A 14,178-nucleotide genomic window follows, 5' to 3' on the forward strand; every position below is an offset into this window, starting at 1 on the left:
GGTTGGGGGAAATGTAAGGGTGGGCCAGGGTGATAGTCGTGGCTGAGGAATTTTGCTCCATCATACCCTGGCCTCCCCTCACATAAACATAGTGTCCATTAGTAAGTGTACTTGGGTCTCCAGGTCCAACTCCTTCAGAGTCTCCTCTCTTTTGCAGGGGCTCTCTTCAGGCAATTTCACACAAACTGAGGCACAGTCCATTGCAACTTTAACAATAACCTCTTTACTGGCTCCTTTACACAGCACATCCTTGTACTTCACAGCTTTTAGCACAGGTTGCACAATACAGTTATCTTCATCTTTCCCTGTGCTTCTCTCATGGTTACACAGCACGTACCCGGGACGGACCATCTCAGATGGTCTCTTATCATCCTTCCTGTTTGCCTCTGCCACGGTTATACACTCTTCCACCTGTTTTGCCCCAGATGTCAGATCATCTGTACCTGAAGTCAGTTGCCACATGGCGATTGACCTGCTCATCTGTACTGCCATAGCTTTTCCTGTGGTACTTCTTATGGCCTCCAGTACATTGCGGGGACCTATCGCCTTTAACGGTAATGCAGCATAAGCCCGTGCGACAAGTCGCCACATCATGGAGTCTTCTGCATCCCTGTACTCTCCTGGGATTTCCTTCAGCTTCTGCACCACACTGCCATTTCCCACTGTAGCTCTATCCTGTCGTTGTCCTGGCCTGTGGCTAAGGATGGCTCGGCTCCTGTCTTAAAACGTTACGGAGCTAACTGCCCTGTCAGGGCGCTCCCACCCAACTGATTCAAATTCCAGATGTTTCCCAGGTTTGCGGCCGTTAGCTCCTCCCACTTAACTATGCACAAGCTGAGTTTCACTCTACCCCATCTAGTGGGTCATCTAGGGTACTACTCTCTCCCTAATAAATATTAGAAACAATACAATATTTAAAAACATAAATAAACATAACATATTTTATGACTTTAGTCAACCCCCTTACAGAAACATCTGAGTGGGCCCCTAACCGGTAACCCTGATTAACTATGGTGGCACACTGATATTACAGCCAAATAGTGACATATAGTGGTCCTACAGAACATACAAGTGATGTCAGCATGGGGCCCAGGGCAACCACACCCTCTGCCCTCTCTGCCCCTAAACTACTGTCTTACATAATTTCTTTGAGTGTCTGTACTTTTTAGAAACATGAAGCTGATGAAGAAAAATAAAACTTTTATCATTATATAAGGACCTGAACTTTACTGAAGTGATAAGAATTAAGAAACCCTGAAATTGAAGAAAAGATCCAAATTATATATCCGTATTTTTTATTGCTGCTTTCTTTACTGTAAGAACAGCGTTTCACTAATGCAAATTAAAATTTGTCCTGTGTGAGGCAGTGACTCGTGTCACAGGTAGGGGTCGCTGTTTGTGCTCTCCAGGATGCGCACATAGGCGTAGTGAGGTTATGAGGGGATATTGCAGTCACGGGTGTAGCTGTGATTACAATGGTGAAGCAGTGACTGATGTCACAATTAGAGGTCATTGTGTGTTCTCCCTAGGATGCGCACAGAAGCGTATGAAGTCCATAGGCGTGCTTGGCAGTCATGGGTGTTGCTGTGACTGCAAAGCAGAGTGAAATTTTAAAGAAGTGTAGTCTTGGACATGGTAATGTCCAAGACAGATGTAGGGAAAATCTGCTCTGGAATGTGTGTTTTGAAACTGACTGCAGTATGTTAGTCTTGTAGTCCGTTTCATTTCCGGTCCGGGTTTTCCATGTGGCTTGAGGCCACAGGTTTCTATGTTAAAAGCCCTGTAGTGTAGAGTCAGGTGTGTCAGGGTCAGAGTCAGTGTCAGGCTGGTGTTTGGAGGAGGGCAGACCAAGATTCTCTGCAGAGCTTTGTTGGTGTGCAGTGACACAGGAAAGAGCAGAGCCAAGCAGCAAGGGGAGCTGAGATGCCTGGCATCCACAGCTAACACAGCTCTGCCGCCACCCACGGGAACTGGATAAAAGGAGGTCCAGTGTGTTTAGTGGCCACAAACTAATGGAGAAGTTGTGAGTAAAAGCTGTGAGTGAAAGAGACATTGACATGGTGTGCGTTCGCCCACGGTAATTGGACAAAAAGAGGTCCAGCATCTTTGGGGGCTGCAAACTAATGAAGTGAAGCTGTGTGTAAGAGACTTTGTCATGGCGTGCAGTCGCCCACGGAAACTAGACACAGGGAAGTCTGGCGTGTTTAGGGACTGTGATTCGAAGCCATGTACTATGAAGCTCTGTGAACGGGTGTGAAGTGAACACTGATATGATTTGCACTTGTGTGAATTGGACTTTAATGCTGTGTGTAAACAGATTAAAGAGACTTTTGTGCTTGAACTTGGGTCCCTGCCCCTTTACTGCGTATGGTGCACCACACAAGACAAAGCAATTACATACCTTATAAAAAATGTTAAATCATCTTTATGCGAGGTGGACAACAACATATGATAGGAACAAATTATTTGAAGCTAGTATAAAATGAAACTGTCAGCAGGTTTTGCTATGTAATCCGAGAGCAGCACGAGGTAGGGGCTGGGGTAATGATTTCAGTGATGTGTCACTTATTAGGTTGTGTGCTGGTATTTCATCACAATAAGTGTTTTATCAGCAGGAAATTATCACTGCCGGACTAGGTGTCCGTGTTCATCCTGGTCCAACTCCTCCCCCACCACTGATTAGCAGCTTACCGTCAATATATAATGTTTATAGAAAAAAACAAGACAGAAACAAAATGAACATATTCACTGCTGTAAGTAAATAAGTAAAAGCAATGCTGCATATAAATATCGCAGGGTACTTGGCAAACACCGATTGTGATAAATAAAAGCGTAAAAACCATCCCACCACATTTGGGATGGTCCTAAACTCTAGTTCATTTTTTTCGGTTAATGTTTATAGAAAGCTGTTAATCAGGGGTGTGGGCGGTGTTAGCTTTCTAACCTCAGTTACATGCTACATCTAAAATCTCACAGCTGCTGTACCCAGTAAACTAAGCCATAGATTCCTGGAATCAGAGTTTCTTATACTGCTCTCACATGAGGTAACCAAAACATGGTGATAGATTCCCTTTACAAACCAGCTCAAAAATGATTCCTTTAGAAAAGGGAACATTTTAATAGTACATTGTGAGCACATTTATTAGGCAAGTGAGTATTTTTACCATATCACCATTTTTATTAAAATTTTCCAACTCTAAGCTGTATAAACTTGAATGCTTACTGGATGAAGCAGATCAGGTGATGTGTATTTTTGTAAAGGATGCGGCCTAAGGATATCAACATGCTTTATCAAGGTGTACAGAATTTGTAGGCAGCTTGTTTTCCTCAAGATTAGGCCAAAAAATATGGTGTAGACAGATTTCTGAAAGGTTTTATGGACTGATTAGATAAGAGTGACTCTTGACAGACCAGATAGTTGGGCCCGTTGCTGGATCAGGAACAGGCACAGACCCCCACATTAACTCAGACACAAGCAAGGATCAGGTGAGGTACTGCTATGTGCTGGTATTATTAAAAGTGAGTCAGTTGGACCTTTTCGATTGGGCTAAAAATCAACTCCCAAACTATCTTTTAAGCTGAAGTGTGTACTCTGCAAACCGATCTGTTAACTGTGCCAAAATCCGCTGTGTGCACCCTGCACCCCCCTGCCTGCGGGAGTACCATTCTTTCAGCCGCTGTGTGTACTCTGCAACCCATCTGTTAGAGTACTATGCTAAAATACGCTGTGAAGCAGCCGTGTGTTTTCTAGTAGTCTAAGAAATAAATAATTTTCATCAGCCATTTCATTGCCATTAGTAGGCCAAAGAAAGTATTTTTCAGGACTGCTGTTTTCTAATAGTCTTGCAAAGAAATAAATTGCATCAGCCATTTCATTACCATTTCTAGACCCCAAAAATATTTTTTTCTTGACAGTTATGTGATTTTTTACAAGTCTGTGAAATAAGTAATGGCCATCAGCCGTCTCTAGGCCCCAAAAATTACATTTTTTACAAGTCTGTGAAATAAATTATTGACCATTTACTTGCCATTTGTAAGCCAAATAAATAATTTTTCATTACCACTGTGACTTTTCTAGTAGTGTGGCAAATTAATAATTTGCATCAGCCATCTCGTTGACATTTGTAGGCCAAAGAAATAATTTTTCAGTACTGCTGTCTTTTCTAGCAGTATAGCAAATAAATAATTGAATCAGCTGTCTCCTTGCCATTTCTACACTGTGTGCAGAATTGTTAGGCAAGTTGTATTTTGATCACATGATACTTTTTATACATGTTGCCCTACTCCAAGCTATTCAGGCTTGAAAGCCAACTACCAATTAAGTAAATCAGGTGATGTGCATCTCTGTAATGAGGAGGGGTGTTGTCTAATGACATCAAAACCCTATATAAGGTGTGCTTAATTATTAGGCAACTTCCTTTCCTTTGGCAAAATGGGTCAGAAGAGAGATTTGACGGGCTCTGAAAAGTCCAAAATTGTGAGATGTCATGCAGAGGGATGCAGCAGTCTTGAAATTGCCACACATTTAAAGCGTGATCACCAAACAATCAAGCGTTTCATGGCAAATAGCCAACAGGGTCGCAAGAAGCGTGTTGGGCAACAAAGGCGCAAAATAACTGCCCATGAATTGAGGAAAATCAAACGTGAAGCTGACAAGATGCCATTTGCCACCAGTTTAGCCATATTTCAGAGCTGCAATGTTACTGGAGTAACAAAAAGCACAAGGTGTGACTCTGATGGGCCAGATGGATGGGCCAAAGGCTGGATCAGTAAAGGGCAGAGAGCTCTACTTCGACTCAGACACCAGCAAGGTGGAGGTGGAGTCCTGGTATGGGCTGGTATTATCAAAGATGAACTTGTGGGACCTTTGTGGGTTGAGAATGGAGTGAAGCTCAACTCCAAGTCCTACTGCCAGTTTCTGGAAGACACGTTCTTCAAGCAGTGGTACAGGAAGAAGTCGGTATCGTTCAAGAAAAACATGATTTTCATGCAGGACAATGCTCCATCACATGCCTCCAACTACTCCACAGCGTGGCTGGCCAGTAAAGGTCTCAAAGAAGAAAAAATAATGACAAGGCCCCCCTTGTTTGCCTGATCTGAACCCCATAGAGAACCTGTGGTCTCTCATAAAATGTGAGATCTACAGGGAGGGAAAACAGTACACCTCTCGGAACAGTGTCTGGGAGGCTATGGTGGCTGCTGCATGCAATGTTGATCGGAAACAGATCAAGCAACTGACAGAATCTATGGAAGGAAGGCTGTTGAGTGTCATCATAAAGAAAGGTGGCTATATTGGTCACTAAATTTTTGGGTTTTGTTTTTGCATATCAGAAATGTTTGTTTCTAAATTTTGTGCAGTTATATTGGTTCACATGGTGAAAATAAACAAATGAGATGGGAATATATTTGTTTTTTATTAAGTTACCTAATAATTCTTCACAGTAATAGTTACCTGCACAAACAGATATCCTCCTAAGATAGCCAAACCTAAAAAAAAACACTCCAACTTCCAAAAATATTAAGCTTTGATATTTATGAGTCTTTTGGATTGATTGAGAACATAGTTGTTGATCAATAATAAAAATAATCCTCTAATATACAACTTGCCTAATAATTCTGCACACAGGGTAGGTCCAAAAAATAATTTTTATGGACTGGTGTGTGTTTTTTAGTAGTCTCAGAAATAAATCATTGGCATCAGCCATCTCATTGACATTTGTAGGCCAAGGAAATTATTTTTTAGAACCACTGAGTGTTTTCTAGTAGTTTAGCAAATAAATATATTGCATCAGCCTTATAGTTGCCATTTGTAAGTCAATTAAATAAAATAATTATTTTTTTAGTACTGCTGTGTCTTTTCTAGTAGTGTGGCAAATAAATAGTTGACACCAACCATCTTGTTGCCATTTCTAGGCCTCAAAAATAATTATTCTGGACTAGTGTGTGTTTTTCAGTAGTCTAGGAAATAACTAATTGGCATCAACTGTCTCGTTGCCATTTCTAGACCCAAAAATAATTTTTCTGGACTACTGTGTGTTTTTTAGTAGTCTGGGAAATAATTAAGTGGCATCAACCGTCTCGTTGCCATTTTAGGCCCCAAACCTTTTTCTGGACTACTGTGAGTTTTTTAGTGGTCTGGGAAATAAATACCAGTCATCTTGTTGTCATTAGTAGGCCAAATAAATAATAATCAGTACTGCTGTGTCTTTTCTAGTAGTATTGCAAATAAGTAATTGGCATCAGCTGTCTCATTCCTATTTGTCGGTCAAAGAAATAATTTTTCAGAACCGCTGTGTGTTTTGTAGTAGTTTAGCAAATAAATATATTGCATCAGCCGTATTTTTGCCATTTGTAAGTCAAAGAAATAATTTTTAAGTATTGCTGTGTCTTTTCTAGTAGTGTGACAAATAAACAATTGGCAAAGTGGGCAAATTCAAATTGTAAAAGTCATACTTATCTCTAGTGTTAAACCTTTTTTTTTTATTGTTTCACTTGATCCGCCCTTGGAATGCCTCTGTTATTTTCATAGCATATGTAAACTAGCAGGCAGATTTACTTTGAAGGAACCTTATGGAGTCTCATTCTGCTGCTGGTCTTCACCCTCCTGGGCAAGGAAATATGGCCCTAATCAGTTAGATCTCTAAATTATAGTCCGGCAGAGGCAGAAGAAAGTGTCAAAGCAGAGTTAAGGTACCTTCACACATAACGCTTTTTGTGACGTAGCAACGATCCCGCTAATGATCTCGTTATGTGTGACAGCGACCAACGATCAGGCCCCTGCTGGGAGATCATTGGTCGCTGGGGAATGATCAGGACCTTTTTTTGGTCGCTGATCACCCACTGTCATCGCTGGTTCGGCATGTGTGATGCCGATCCAGCGATGTGTTCACTTGTAACCAGGGTAAATAACGGGTTACTGAGCTCAGGGCCGCGCTTAGTAACCTGATATTTACCCTGGTTACCATTGTAAAAGTTAAAAAAAAAACAGTACATACTCACATTCCGATGTCTGTCACATTCCCCGCCGTCAGCTTCCCTGCACTGACTGTCAGCGCCGGCCGTAAAGCAGAGCACAGTGGTACTGTTTTTTTTTTTTTTTTACTTTTACAATGGTAACCAGGGTAAATATCGGGTTACTAAGCACGGCCCTGCACTTAGTAACCCGATATTTACCCTGGTTACCCGGGGACTTTGGCATCGTTGAAAAGTCGTTCCCCTGATTGTTGGTCGCTGGAGAGAGCTGTCTGTGTGACAGCACCCCAGCGACCACACAACGACTTACCAACGATCACGGCCAGGTCGTATCGCTGGTCGTGATCGTTGGTAAGTCGTTTAGTGTAACAGTACCTTTAGAGAGGATGAAAAGGAGGCTGGGAAGGAGACAGAGTCGAAAGTCCAAGCTAGAGATCAAACAAGAGAAGTAAAGTTGAAGGCAATATTTAAGGGAAAAGACAGAGAGAGGCACACAGACAGGCTGAAAAATATACAGGCTAAATTAAAAATTGAGGTATGGCAAAGGCATCACACACCAATTGTGACCAAAACAGAAAAAAATATGATCAAACAGGTCCAAAGCAAAAGACTATAAATATTTTATTGGATATTATAAGTCAAGGGGCAGATAGAATGTAGCAGAAAAAGGTGCATACCTGCTATAAACAAAGCTGGGATGCAGAGTGCGCCCTTAAGGTCATATAACACACACACTATAATTAGCAAATAGCCATTAATTCAAAACTCAAAATAAAGACCCATTGCCCATATTAATTAATATAGTATCTACATCCTTTTACTTTGGATCTGTTTGATTGTATTTTTTTCTGTTCTGGCGATCGGTTCGCCTATGAGTCCCTCATATGAGCATTATAATAAATAATATGATTATGGAATGTACTAGATGGTGGCCCGATTCTAACGCATCGGGTATTCTAGAATATGCATGTCCACGCAGTATATTGCCCAGCCACGTAGTATATTGCCCAGCCACGTAGTATATTGCACAGTCAAGTAGTATATTGCCCAGCCACGTAGTATATTGCCCAGCCACGTAGTATATTGCACAGTCACGTAGTATATTGTCCAGCCACGTAGTATATTGCACAGTCACGTAGTATATTTCCCAGCGATGTAGTATATTGCCCAGTCAAATAGTATATTGTCCAGCCACGTAGTATATTGCCCAGACACGTCATATATTGTCCAGCCACGTGGTATATTGCACAGTCACGTAGTATATTTCCCAGCGACATAGTATATTGCCCAGTGACATAGTATATTGCCCACTGACGTAGGATAGCCACGTAGTATATTGCCCAGTGATGTAGTATACAGCACAGAGCCATGTAGTATATTGCCCAGTTACGTAGTATATTGCCCAGTGATGTAGTATATTTCCCAGTGATGTAGTATATGGCACAGAGCCATGTAGTATATTGCACAGCGAAGTAGTATACAGCACAGAGCCACGTAGTATAATGCCCAGCTATGTAGTATATTGGCCAGTCACGTAGTATATTGCCCAGCTACGTAGCATATTGCCCAGCCAGGTTTGTCACAGGTTAAAAAATAAAAAATAAACATATACTCACCTTTCCGAGGAGCCCTTGTAGTCGACGGCAGCTTCCGGTCCCAGGGTTGGTATGAGCGCAGGACCTGTGATGACGTCGCGGTCACATGACCGTTACGTCATGGCAGGTCTTTGTAGCACACGCGCGCAGGGCCTGTGATGACGTCGCGGTCACATGACCGTGACATCATGGCAGGTCCTTCTGCCACCGGAACCTGGAACGGAAGATGGCGGCCGGCGTGAGCAGCTACGGAGGGTGAGTATGGCATTTTTATTTATTATTTTTAACATTATATTTTTTATTATTGATGCCGCATAGGCAGCGTCAATAGTAAAAAGTTGGGGACACACAGGGTTAATAGCGGCGGTAACGGAGTGCGTTACCAGTGGCATCACGCGGTCCGTTACCGCCGGCATTAACCCTGTGTTAGCGGTGACCGGAAGGGAGTATGCGGGCGACAGGCACTGACTGCGGGGAGGAAGGGGCGGCCATTTTCTTCCGGACTGTGCCCGTCGCTGATTGGTCGCGGCAGCCATGACAGGCAGCTGGCGAGACCAATCAGCGAATGAATGACCGTGACAGAAAGAAAGAAACAAAAAGAAAGAAAGAAAGAAAGAGAAAGAAAGAAAGAAAGAAAGAAAGAAGGACAGACGGAAGTGACCCTTAGACAATTATATAGTAGATTCTATCATTATGATAATGGTGCTATATTTTTTGTTGAGTTATCTTTACACACCAATTGTGGTGGCAGATGAAACATAAAGCAATAGAATGGTATATAAAGGGAATCTATTAGAAAGTCTTTGACATGTAATCTGAAGATGGCAGGTGATGGAAGCTGAAATACAGAATTCAGAGATGTGTAACTTGTAAAAGTATGTACTGTTGTTTACTAAATGTAAAAAGATGTATCACTAAGATATTGAAATTGCTGTACTACATTAGTCTGGCAGCACCTCCTCCCCCTGTGCTAAGCATCTCACTAGTCTATGGACTTTGTGCATGGAGAGCCTGGTGTGGGTGGTGTTTGCTTTCTTAGCTTTGCTTCATTCTAAATCTAAAAATGATTCATCATTCGATTTAGGGTCTCTTTGCCTATATTTGCTGCTTTCAGATAGCAAAAATCAGCTGACAGATTCCCTTTAACACATGCCCTTTCAACAGGCTGATATGATTTTGCTTGCCAGAGGTTGAACAATATTAATTTTAGGCAATGGTTCATCATGGTTATTGTTTGTTATATTAGACATCTTTAACATTGGACATAGCATGCATCATTAACATAATTGGTTTTTAATGGTTAAAAATAAATGTTACATATATGGTACTATAAGCAAACAGTTCCAATTTCCAATGAATGGAAAATTGTTCAAAGAGTTTGAACACATTGGTGGAAATTCTTTATGGCTAGAGAAAAGCAAATTGAATAGATTCAAATAATTTTTTTACAGAAGTTTTATTAATTTACTGAACTCGGTGAATTCAATCAATTTGAAAATCATTTTGTGAAAATCAACTAAACTGGTTGCTGCCAATTTACACATGATCTTGGGCATGGGTAAGCAGAGTTTCCCAAAAAGATTTTTTCTCATCACATGGTATAGTATAGTCAATTAGGTGGAACTATAAAAGTCTGTATAAAAGCAAAAGCAGGAAATGCAGCAGCCATTTTGTGTTGAATCTGGATAAAAAAAGGATTTCATAGCTTAGCCATACATATAGGGAGAGAAAGCCATAAAACATTTAAGCAACTGTACAAATAGTGTGTGACAGCACAGCATTGCATAGCAGTGAAGAACAGTTACCATTTATCCATAGCTATATATGCTATGATTTATTTGAACTTAATTCTGTGTTTGCATTAAAGGTACTTGAAAGGGGTTGGGCAGAGTTGTAGCGACCTCAGAGTATCTTAAACTTCTTAAATTTTCTAAGGAATTCAAAAGATTGTTTTTACCCATATTTACGACACATAAAAAGTTAAAAGTGGATTTTCAGTTAAAATATTTTTCCAAAATTTTATGAATTTTCTACACCATCCCTGCTGATTGTTTTTAGAATTGAGAGAGATGTGGCCAACTAGGACTTGCCAATTTCTCAATAAGTTTTGCCAGAAAGTACAGTAAATTGTAGAAGAAATCTACGCCAGTTCATATCTGGTATATATTTCTGGTTCTGGGGAACGGACATTTTGGACTTCATGTGACACCAGATTTGAAGTATTTGCCCTTATTGTTTAAGTTTCATAATTTGGGGGGGTGTTAAATGCTACATTTTTATAATGTAATACTATCATCCAAGATACATGTAGATTAATACATACGACTCATACTTTACATACGATTAGATTATAGAATCCAAGACTATTGCAGCTTCTGAATGATGCAATTTTTGAAACTTTCCATACATAAAGTTGGCAAATTTAAGCTGTTTGCTAACAAGGAAAAAAGTTTTGGAAACTGGTAAAAAACTGATCTGACAAATGTTTAGTCATGATCATAAAGGTATATAAGAGATGGGGAATGTCAGATCCTATGCATTTCATTACAAGAAAGACTGTGTTTAGTAAATTGAAGCCTAGGTGAGCAAAAGTCTATTTTTTGTATCCAAAGACTATTTCAATGTTAGCCTAAAATATTATAGTACATATATAGTAAATATTATAGTATTATTTATTTATTTATTATTATTATTTAAATGTGTATTAGTAGGGATTATAGTGTTGTACCTTAAAATATCTGTTATTTTCAGAGTAATTATTATTATTATAATAATTATTTAATTTATTAAATAATAACAATTATTTGAATAAATGAAAATTAAAGTGATAATAACTTGATAATATGATAGTTAGGCGATGCTGTTACAGATTTTCCATGGGGGTCAGAAGCATTGTACCACTAATTATCCAAAATATCTGTAACTCAGGCATTGATAGGTACTACTATGAATTGGATGTATTGTGGCTATTACTAATCATGAAAATCTTAGTTGTTAATGTAATTTGGAGTCTATTGCTGTCTCTTTTGAAGAGCATGACATTGATTTGATAGAAGTGCGAATCTTAGGGATGATGTGACTATTACTATTATTGGAATGGTAATTGTTACATTTATGGGGTTCACCGTGCCTTCCACTGTTATAGGAATACTGACATTGTGGGTGACACTGTGGTCATTAATAGTGTGGAGTGGCATTGTGGTCATTAATAGTGTGGGGTGGCACTGTGGTCATTAATGGTGTGGGGTGGCACTGTAGATGTTAAAAGTGTGGAGTGGCATTGTGGTCATTAATAGTGTGGGGTGGCACTGTGGATGTTAAAAGTGTAGAGTGGCATTGTGGTCATTAATAGTGTGGGGTGGCACTGTGGATGTTAAAAGTGTAGAGTGGCATTGTGGTCATTAATAGTGTGGGGTCGCATTGTGGTCATTAATAGTGTGGGGTGGCATTGTGGTCATTAATAGTGTGGGGTGGCACTGTGGATGTTAGTGTGGGGTGGCATTGTGGTCATTAATAGTGTGGGGTGGCACTGTGGATGTTAGTGTGGGGTGGCATTGTGGTCATTAATAGTGTGGGGTGGCACTGTGGATGTTAATAGTGTGGGGTGGCATTGTGGTCATTAATAGTGTGGAGTGGCATTGTGGTCATTAATAGTGTGGGGTGGCGCCTAATACATAAATTATTTGTTTGGTTATTATTGTATTCCCATGTCATATGCTAGAAATACTGAAATCTATTCTTTTTAACCAAATTACTTTTTTAATTTATTGTGGTCCTTGGGAGTGGTGGTAGGATGTTTCGCTCCCAGCAGTTCGCCCGCAGCAGTTCACCCCGGGTACATCCTGTTCATGATGCCAAGTTGAGTTGCCCACCAGGGCAGTGGAGTACTCGGTACCGGGTCCTGTATTTGAAGGGGATGTCACGGTAAAGGGAAAGGTCTTTAAAGGGAGTTTAAGAAGAAATTTTGTTTGTGACGCCACCTGTGGTATTCGGTCAGTAGGGACCAACACTGCTTAAACGGGTCCTCTGGTATGGCAGCTGGATAGTATAACTTCCCACAGGTGAATAATAATAGAAAAAACTTGGCACTCAGTAGTGAGGAAAATTATTTTGCTTCTTTTTATTATTAATGCATCCAGACAAAATTAAGCAATAAACGTTTTTGGTCCGGCAAATGACCTTCATCAGACAATTCTTTAGTGTGAACTGGATGTAGAAGCAATCTAAGAAGGTATACGGAGCGTCCACAGATTATATAGATTATATAACAGTCAGCTGCAATAGGTATAATCTGCTGCAATAGGTATGATCTGAAATATGGAACACCGAACACACAGAGAGGATAAAGCGCCGGGGTATGTGGCAACAACAGTTGCAAAGGCAAAGCGCTGTGTCCGGATCAGTGAGGAGGAAGCGTGGCAACATGCCGTGCAGCAGGAGAGACGTTTATTCGTTAATTTTGTCTGGATGCAGTAATAATAAAAAGAAGCAAAGTAATTTTCCTCACTACTGAGTGCCAAGTTTTTTCTATTATTGTTCTATGGGTTGGAGACCCTACTTGAGCACCTACAAAAACTTTTTTCTATTGAGTGCCGTGTTTTCTTCTACTTTCCAACAGGTCAAGTAAATGTACCCGGGGGCGAACTGCTGGGGGCGAACTGCTGGGGCAAACTTCTGGGAGCGAACTGCTGGGGGTGAAACAACCAAATCCCTTTGTAATCTGCAATGTTTTGGAACCCATCTAAATATGCTACCAAAAGCTAAATGCAATAATAGAATATTGCACTAACAGTTATATATAAAGCTTTAATCTGTTCATATGTACTTACCATAGATGTGATTCTATTAAGATCTGGTTATGTGTTTTATTCATGTAGACCCTTGTTCATTTTCAGTTAATTAATAATTACCGTCCTTTTTAGTAGATGGCATGTATAAGTGTTCTTATTGGGATAGTGCTTAGCATCTCCTCCCATTGGACTCTGAAAACCAAACTGAGCAAGAATGTAAATTATTTATAAGCTATTCTGAATCTTTTTCGTTACAAAAATATTTTTCAAACTTAGCAGCTCCATTTACTTTACAACATACTGCCTGAAGATCAAGCTGCAACATGACAGGTTTTATTTAAATGGAACCTGTCACCGTGAAAATGCAGTCCAATCTATAGGCATCATGTTCTAGAGCAGAAGGAGCTGAGTAGAGTGATACATAGCTTTGTGAGAAACTATTCAGTATAACTTGTGTTTTAGTCATTTAATCCTCTGATCTTTCTGGGATTTTTGGTCCAGAGGGCGGTCCTATCAGTGACTGACAGCTATATCTGTATGATTACTTATACTGTACGTCGGAGCTCTCAGTCACTGATAGGACCTCCCTCTGGACCAAAAATCCCAGAAAGATCAGAGGATTAAATGACTAAAACACAAGTTATACTGAATCATTTCCCACAAAACTGTATATCAATCTGCTCATCTCATCCTGCTCTAAAACATGCTTCCTGCAGAATGGACTGCATTTTCATGGTGAAAGATTCCCTTTAATATATAGTATATCAAATGTATTCCAGAAAATGTTTCTGCATACTTATATTTGTTACCGAGTACTGCAC

The 14,178-nt window shown here is 40.2% G+C and overlaps 1 protein-coding gene across 1 annotated transcript in view; it reads left to right on the forward strand.

The window, feature by feature from the left end:
- Positions 1-460: 460 nt before the first annotated feature.
- Positions 461-14,178, forward strand: part of LOC138671587 (interleukin-20-like) — a 32,113-nt gene continuing 18,395 nt past the window's right edge. Inside the window, exon 1 of the mRNA XM_069759765.1 lies at positions 461-554. Coding sequence (XP_069615866.1) covers positions 461-554 — 94 coding nt within the window. The remainder of the gene's footprint in view (positions 555-14,178) is intronic.

Source organism: Ranitomeya imitator, chromosome 3 (assembly GCF_032444005.1).
Source record: "Ranitomeya imitator isolate aRanImi1 chromosome 3, aRanImi1.pri, whole genome shotgun sequence".
In the NCBI taxonomy this organism is placed as follows: Eukaryota; Metazoa; Chordata; class Amphibia; order Anura; family Dendrobatidae; genus Ranitomeya; species Ranitomeya imitator.